Source organism: Pinus tabuliformis, chromosome 4_1 (genome assembly GCF_031772625.1).
Source record: "Pinus tabuliformis cultivar Carrire ecotype Pingquan chromosome 4_1, CPIR1, whole genome shotgun sequence".
In the NCBI taxonomy this organism is placed as follows: Eukaryota; Viridiplantae; Streptophyta; class Pinopsida; order Pinales; family Pinaceae; genus Pinus; species Pinus tabuliformis.
In genome coordinates, this window is record NC_142303.1 from 800,917,382 (window position 1) to 800,926,423 (window position 9,042).

The 9,042-nt window shown below is 36.5% G+C and overlaps 1 protein-coding gene across 2 annotated transcripts; it reads left to right on the plus strand.

Annotated features, from left to right (window-relative positions):
- Nucleotides 1-317: 317 nt before the first annotated feature.
- LOC149178625 (uncharacterized) lies at nucleotides 318-4,806 on the plus strand. Of its 2 annotated transcripts, XM_089423671.1 has the most exons (3): nucleotides 318-3,580; nucleotides 3,703-3,948; nucleotides 4,317-4,806. In XM_089423671.1, exons 1-3 carry the CDS (start codon nucleotides 3,495-3,497, stop codon nucleotides 4,339-4,341), a joined length of 357 nt encoding a protein of 118 aa, XP_089279797.1. In that variant the 5' UTR covers nucleotides 318-3,494; the 3' UTR covers nucleotides 4,342-4,806. The 2 variants fall into 2 exon arrangements, with proteins under 2 accessions (XP_089279797.1, XP_089279796.1); XM_089423670.1 differs by having other exon boundaries at nucleotides 318-3,948.
- Nucleotides 4,807-9,042: the final 4,236 nt, after the last annotated feature.

Below are 9,042 nucleotides of genomic sequence, written 5' to 3' on the forward strand. Positions count from 1 at the left end.
CTGACATAATCCAAATTTAAACCATAATTTATAATGTTAGAATACATGTTAAGGTAATAGTTCCAAATGTAGAAATAAGCCAAATTTTTGGAAGTTTTCTAATTAGTCACTGGATAAAGTGGTCAATAACACTGGAAAAGGGCATTATTTTTTCTTGTGGTTTGAATAGCCATGATCTTGGATTGATAGATATCCTGTCTAAATAGAATAATTTATTATATATTTTTTTTATAAATATTACTCCCAATTTGTGTGTCTAGGACCAAGGTATGCTATTACTTTCATGCAGATTTTAGAAATCAAGCCATGAAATTACATGCTTTGTGGAGAATGGGCGTGCAAAATTTGTCAGCGTCCTGCAAGCCATGAATACAAAGCTTAGGTACTTATGAACCAAGTCTGCACATAGTTGATTTGAGAAATTATTAATGGCATAGGTTGATTAAAATAAAGGCCCTTCCATCTGTAACATTTGAAATTAAAGATTTTAGGTTGACTGAGGACATTTCTCACCATCTATTGTTCAAACTCATTATTCTAAAAATTCTAATGATTTTGCACCTTTTGTGAGATAATATAGGTCTTTGTGAAGCCTTCTTAAGTTAGGTACTAGCAGGGCCTAATTTTGCATCATAATATGTAATATGGATATTTATTATACCTATACTTCTAGGAAAACATTAAAATATTGTTGCGTATTATCTGACAAGTGAGAGGAATCCATTACCATTTGGTTAGGCAGATTCTTGGCTGAAGCAAATTGATTGAGCACTATGAATATTTGTTACAAGGTTCGTGACATTAACATAAGATTTCATAAATCAATAACTCTCTCCAAGGAACAACTCTATATTTCATTGATGTAAAGGTTATTCAACATGCTGCAGCTTGGCAGAGGTGCACCTATCCCCAGTGTTGGAGCCTTGAGTGAAAGCGACCCTATATTTAACAAAGCATGGGAAGACAAGAAGACAAGAGGAACAACCAAAATTCCAATAATACCATCAGAAACTCCATCTCGTAACAAGCCACCCCAAAGGTCATCAGTAATTAGTTTTGAATAAGATAGGTTGTATCTACAGCGAATCTGGTCATTTTCATTTGGGGCCTCTGAAAGTTGAACATGTTTATGTGTTTGTAGTGTTGGTGTTGCTTCAAACCAGGAGTTGATTTTTACAATAGAATTTGTCTACAAACTTTGCAATTATTGATTTTAAAATTTAAATCACTCAAATTCTTGCAAGAATTATTATGTGCTTTTCCTGAAGAAATTTCATAGAATACTTTTTTGGAAATTAAAATAAATTTGAAAAGAAATATTGCAATGATACCCATCAAGGTAGGGAGTTACTGCCCACCAAGGGGAAGTCAACAGTGCCACAGATCTAGACATACCATGAATAAAACAAAACTGAAAGTAGCCATGAACATCCACACCAATGGGGATCTTAGAGTCACTTTCACAAAATAACACACACCCACATGACTTTACAAGGCTATAAGGCACATTCTTTGGGCTTATATGGTGTGTCCAAAATTTTTTGGAGTACCCCTGCTGAAAGAGGGGTAACATGACCTTGGGCTTACAATAATGGTGATAAATATTGCGAAGTGTTCATATGTACCCATGCTTACACGAGAGGTAGTAGGCCCAAAAAAGTGACCCATCTCCAACAAATGAGGGGAAAAAAGGTTTTGGTGCAGCATCCAGCCTCCAAAGGCCCTTCAAAGGTACTTCTCCTCTACAAATCAGCTAGTAAACTCCCTAGGTGTCATCCAAAGTAAAAGAATGGGCTCCAAAGTAAACTGTCCACCCTTAGTGGTGGGTCTTCTCCTCCAATCCTATCAAGAATGATCCCAAACCCTCCTACAAAATGAGCACAGGGGCTTCAGAGTGGACACATCTAACTTTCAAGAGGTGGAACAACTATTCTTATCATGTACATGAGACCTCCAAGTGTCCACCAATGTGGGAAAAATCTTCTAAGGTGAATGCTCAACATACAAATCTGCCAACAATACTCCCAAACAGGCTTTAGCTCTACTTCTCATATCTATAACCCACCCAAAACAGAGGTCAGCACCTAATTGTTGCAATGACGTGGGCTGGATCCATATAGAATAGCTGATTCAAAACACATTATAAATTGGTCCTCCATGAAATATGTTTCAATACAGCTTGTAGGTTGGCTCAAACAGGTCAACCCTTACTCCTTTAAGTGGTTGCTGCACAAGTATATATATATATATATATATATATATATATATATATATATATAAAACCTAAGCGGCCCTTTTGAAGAATACAAATAGAAGTGTCTGACCTTGCTCCTACAAAATCTGAAATAGGTACAGAGTACTGGCTTCACAGTTTAGATAGACTTTTGATATCCCTGAGGAGGCTTGAGTTTGCATCCGATCCAAGCATTCTTCATTGTGGAAAGGCTTTGCCGCAATTTCCTGCTTCATTACAGCATATCACACCAAAATTCAGGCTTCAAGAGAGTAGTATTTCTATGTTGTGGCTGAAAGTAGCCCAGAACACATTAATAGCATCCCTTTATACTGATTCAAGTGAAATTTCAGGTGTTTGCACCTTATTTCTTTTCAGGTGCTTGATAGGTCACTTGCCTTTATATACACCATTTCCAATCTGATGTTTTTTTTATTCCTTTGGGCTTTTCTGTCAGACTTTGACTTGTGTACTGAAGAATTCTTTTTTCTGTAATATAAGTGTATCCTGTAGACCTTTCATTTTTGGTTTGATATGGACATTATCATTCTCTACTTCAGAACAAACTATCCAAGCACACAGAACATTTGTGACCACATTCAGAAAGTCTTTGTTTGAATTCTGCTATGGCATCAAACTGCCTCCAATCACAAGTTTTGTATGCCATGAAAACTCTGCAAGTGCCGCTGCAAAGTCACTTTTGAAACACAACCCATGTAACTTTCTTTATGCACATTTGACCCATTCATGTTGCTTGACTTGAATTGAGAACCATACCAGTCATATGCCCTTTTGCATATTTTTTTCATTCACCTTATGAAAGTCATTAAAAATCCTTTAGACCTTCAATTAGCCCTGTGATTTCTTGCACAAACCAAGGGGTAACCGTGTCAACATTGACACATTTATGGTGGTGGATGGTGATGGCTCCTCTTTGTTTCAAATGCTAGTAAGGATGTTTCTCTTCCTCACCTCCATAGTTTTGCTTTCGAGAGGACTAGTCATGAATTGGAGGATTTTCTCTCTCAAGTATTATCTATTATCAATCCCACTTTCTAGGGATACTCTTTTGGGTTCCCTTCCTTTTCTATTTTATTATCTACTCTTCTTTTATTCTTCTTAGATTTTAGAACTGGTTGATAGATGCTCTAGGCACTCCTTATTTCTATCGTCAAATGTTGTTCTCCTAGTCCCATTGACATAGTTTGAAGTACTCTTTTGTCACATAAAAGGTCTTCCTCTCTTTTTTTGTTGTTGACAAATGTTGCAGATATACTTCATAGATCAAATAAGTACATCATGGAACATGAAGGTTACAACAAACAAACAACAATGGTACCCTAAAAGGTGAAGTAAAGGGATTTTAGAGCCCCCCTCTCTTTTGTGAACTTGGATATCTATGGATGTTTTCTTGTATGTGTTTTTATAGATTGACATTTTTAGCGTATTTTTCTTGTATTTGTTTACAGCAGCGGCCAACACATGTTCCAAAGTTCGAGAACTGGAATACTAAACAAGATACTGGTTACACATCTTATTTTGAGGGTGCCCGTGTTGTTAGAGGTGCAAAGCCTGGCCATGAAGAACAATCTAACAAGGAAGATGAGGGTATCAGATGCCAAATATTTGGGAACAAACCTAGAGCAGAGGGCATGTTCCCACCTTCAACAACTGGGCAAAAATCACAGGGTGGAAACATACGAACCAATGAAACTGTAAGTATTTCATAATTTTTCCTTCTTGTAAATTGCTTTCAGTCAAAACTGACATAATTCAAATTTAAACCATAATTTATAATGTTAGAATACATGTAAGATAATAGTTCCAAATGTAGAAATAAGCCAAAATTTTGGAATTTTTCTAATTATTCACTGGATAAAGAGGTCAATAACACTGGAAAAGGGCATTTTTTTGCTTGTGGTTTAGGAACTCGTCCGGATTTATAGGGAATCTCCTAATTTCTAGGAACTAGAGCATGCATGCACAAGAAGAAACTCGTTGGGGTTCCTTTTATTAAGGCACAAATCAAGGAACCCTTTCTCGCTATTATTTTTAACAAGACTTTGGCCATGGCTTCATTCAGGTTGGAACCAAAGAGAGGTTTTTGAGCCATGAAAGTGAGATCTCCAGCTGAGACACCATTAATGCCCTCCTTTTTGGCTTCAGCTTCTGCTATCAAAGATTGATTAGATGCAATCAAATTCTCTTCTTCATCACATCCATGCTTGTCTAGTAGTTATTTTCAGTTATATGTCCAACAGGAATCTTCCTAAAGGGCCTTCAAAAAACCCGTGAGCTCAAAAAGTTTGGCTTTGGAGAGGAACTTGGGCAGAACTTGGTCCCTCATTTCTGCCCTATTTTTTATGTGGAATAGTGCCCTCATCAATGCTCTGCAACTGTGAATGGATTTGATTGTTAGCACTATGAACAAGAGTGAAATGACCATGAGTAGAGAATCTCAAGCCTCAAAATACCTAGGGCAGATCTCCAAACAACACCAACTAGCTTCCAGTCCAATGTTAGAAATTTTCCCATGTAGCTTTCAACCTAAGAATCTACTCCTAGAATCTACAGGGAATTTCCACATTACTGGTCTATGGAACCATTCAGATGAAGTACAGCATGCATGTTTCAATATGCAGCACTAATGTCCAGTGGAAAGTTGTCCCAATTTCACATGCAAATTTTGAAAAACAGCATACAAAATAACATTGCCACACAAAAACTACGGAGTTGCAAATTTAAATCACATTGATGAACCAGAAACGTGTGTTGGCCCTAGCTTGGGCAGTGCACCCTAGTGAGGACTAATGGTCATGGCTCTGAAATATCTCCTTCTCTAAAATGGGAATTTTATATGGTAGTGCACATACCATGCTACTTTTTTTGCTGCACTTTAGTTTGTTGATTTGATTTAACATGAAATAATTGGATTCATGTAGGTGACAAATCAGGTTATCTAACAAAAGTATGTATTTACTATAACACATAATAGTATCTTTTCCCAATCTATTTTTGAACCATTCCCAACCCTCTAGGCTAGAAATTTCTTCGCAAGAGGGAACACTAATGAAAAAGATTTCCAATGATTAGAACCTCCCTAAAATCATTTTAGCTCCTAGTGGATCCAGTCATTGAACCAAGAGCAATATAATTTTGCACAAGAATTTTTTCCAAAGTATTTTAGAGGAAATGAATAGATTTAGCCATTAATGAACACCCAAAGGTAAAATATCCTTCAATCCCCAATCTCCCCTAGCCTTAGGTTTTGTTATCTTTTCCTAGCCATCCCAATGATACCTCTTAAAGTTTAAGCACCCTTTTCCTAGCAACAATTCCAACAGTTACAACAACAAGCTCGACAGCAGCAAGCCCAACAGTTAGAGCATGCTCAACAGCAGCAAGCCCTGTAGTTAGAGCATGCTCGACAACATCAAGACCAACTCTTAAAGTAGTATGTACGACACCAGTTGGAGAAGCATGCTCAACAACAACAAGCGCAACAGTTAGAACAACACTCTGGGCAACAAAAACTACATCTTCTTGCTGGTGACAAACAAAGTTTAGGGAACCAATTTTCTCCATCACCCTATCGTTCTTCAATGCATAATGTGTCTAAATTTATGCATTTGGGTGGCTTGATGTCTCAGATGGCCATTGAAAGTAATAATTTTATAGTGGCAGAATATCAACCCAACAATTCTTATATGGAATTTAGATAAATATATGTTGTAATTTTCTCACCCATTTACAAGCCTGGGGTGCTAGTGCATTTTTTGTATAGAGGAAGGTGGAATATACTAAATATAGTAATTTACTAAATGTAACTGAATGTGTAAAAATCTAAAAACTCAGCAGTTGATCCAATGCGACACCATGGGTACAAAATCTGCACAGTAGGTTGCCACAGTTTAAGATAGGGCCAGGAAAGTCACTTTTGATTGCACATTAGCATATACAACAGATAATTTCAAGCTTCTTGTTGGCCCTTGAATGTATATTGTAACACTGAATGGAATAACTGTTTTCTTTTGATATTAGGCTACTGTTTTTAGCCTGGTAACAAGAAAGTAACAAGGCAATAAGATAAACTGAAATTGTGATGAGACTTGGTCTAATGAAACATGTGAACTATATACTAAAAGTGTACTTTTTATGTACTTTAAACTATATAATAAAAGTGTACTTTTTATGTACTTTAGTAGGCTTTTAAATTGATCCCTCACCCACTTCATTGTATTTTATTGTAAGATGTTGTCAACTTTGATCACACTCCACACACTTTTGTACCCTAGATATAGTAATGCAAACGAGTGCAAACTATGTATATAGTTCTGGAAATCTCCTTTCAAGCTTGCCTTCTTGTGCTTTTTTTGTGTGAGTATCTCCTTGCATTGTTGATATTGTGCTCCTATCCAAATTATATCTCTAAATATGTTAACTTGATTAGTAAAAAAATTGACTATGGAGTTTAGGCATGGTGTGCCAGATTTCACTGCCCTGTTTCTCTAACATGAAGGTCATCACTCGAGTTTCTCACCTTAAGGATGAGGATAAATGTCATAGCTTCCCAGTTTGTGTTCACTCTCGTTCAAGCAAGATGAGAAATACAATTGTATTTTCAACTTATACTCTTCACATTCATGCAAAAGTGATTTCCCATGACAGTGTACCCATCCTTAGCTCGTTAAAGAAAATTCACTTACAGAACACATCAACATCTGTATTTAACAATTGAAGAACATTCTATCCAAGTAAAACACATCACATGGAACACTGAGAATCAGTGAAAATATGCATTTCAATATTTCATTGATGGCAAGTACGCAACACAATCATATTGTTTCTCACATATTCACTATCAAAAGATTTTCTATAAATACACTGCAATTACATATCAACTACAAATTACATCTGTTACATATATTTTTTCAACTTCTGATTCTTCAGCTTCCCTCTTGATCTCTTCCACTTCATTTTCCTGTTGATCTGTTTTTTCTTCCACTCTCTTCAATCTTCACAAACCCTGTGATGCATCCTTTAACCTGCAACACAACCTTATGGGGTGTTTAGTCTTCTGCAGCCTGTCAGTCTGCAACCTAATCTTGTGGTACAACATGGGGGCCTCCAACTAACTGATCCCTGTCTGCTTTTATGTATGCAGCCTGATGGCCTAAAATCTAACGTTGTGGTGTTTCCATAGGCTTATAACCCCATCTTGCAGTTCCCATAACTTATTTTAATCGACTGGCCTGATACCTAACCCTTTGGAACTTGCAGAGGACAGAAACCTAACCTTGCCATTCTCAAGTGTAATCCCACAACTTCCTCAGGTCTGGAACGAATCCTTAAGGGGCACAATATACCCACAAGATGCTCAAAGAATGTAGAATTTTTATTGCACACATATCTCTATGCTACACAATCTTGTTACATCCTGTGTTACTAGAGTGCATATTTTTTCATGTGGTCCAAATGTGCCCAATTTTATCATGTGCATTGGCAGTTTGGCTCTTAAGCAATAAATTGTGTGAAGTTTAGCTAGGGTCATAATTCCAATGTGTCCACAAAAGGGAGTTTATATATATGCTATAGATGACAGGGAAGAATTATTATTACTAGTGTTTTTCTTTCTTGAAGCATATTGTGTATGGTCCTCTTTGGTTGAGATACAATGTTTGGAATCCAGGGACAGTTTGACCAGGTTTCACCTGAATATTTCATAATTCAGATGTTGTGTATCTATTAAGATGCCACATGTTATTCTTCAGGAATATGAAATAAAGAATCTGACATTCAGTTATCTTTTAAAGGTCCATTCTAAGTATTTTGTTGTAAACTCTGCCATAAACTTTTAGAGTTTTAGGGCTTCTGCTAATCATTATGAGTATTTACATTGTGGTACAATAGATATTGAATGCATCCAATAATACTCATCTACATTTATGTATGTAGCTATAAAGTAAAACTGTATCAAATAGCAAATATTGATTATTTCCATTCATCAAAGTCTGCATCCCACTACAACCCAACTCTTAGTCAAAGAAGCCAATATTGTCACTTGCATTCTATTATGTAAGTGACCAGCCAAAATTGCAAAAAGACACATCATCAATCATATAACCACCCTTTTTTGATCTCCTTGGTCATGGTCCACTATATTAAGAGGTCAAACACATGCAATATCCATATGCTGATATGGACCACAAATAGTTTGTATGCATGTTCTCGTTTTAACTTTTGGAGTAGGCAGAGTGTTTTCTGTCACCTACATCTTCCCTTCACCACATTATACAATTGTTGTTTCTTTGGTTTGTGGTAACGTTATCTTTATATGTTCCTGGAATTCTATTTGTTTTCCTGTTGAAGCAAAATAAGAACTGTAATCTATTTGACATTTCTTAAGATTGATATTATTGCTGCTTCAAAGAATTTTACTTGCTATAACATGTTTCATTTACAGGCTTTCGTAATCTCAGCCCTAAGGTTGAGGAGGGAATCTGTCAAGTGCTTTCTCATATGTGGCTAGAGTTAGAGGTCATGGCAGGATCAAGCAGCAATGTAGCTTCAACATCAACGGAAGCTTCTTCCTCTTCATCAAAAAAGGAAAATAGGTCTCAATTTGAAAAGAAACTTGGGGAGTTCTTCATGCACCAGATTTCAGCGGACACATCACCAGCATATGGAGAAGGTTTTAGATTGGGTAATGCAGTTGTAGTTCAGTATGGTCTACGCCGAACATTGGATCATATTCGTTTGACAGGAAACTTTCCTCTATAAGTTCTGAGGCATGTAAAGATGGTGTAACT

Coding starts and splice junctions, on each gene's coding strand:
- LOC149178625 (XM_089423670.1), top strand. CDS start 3,637: ATGTTTTCTTGTATGTGTTTTTATAGATTGACATTTTTAGCGTATTTT. Junction 3,949..4,316: donor ACATACGAACCAATGAAACT/GTAAGTATTTCA, acceptor GGCTTCATTCAG/GTTGGAACCAAAGAGAGGTT.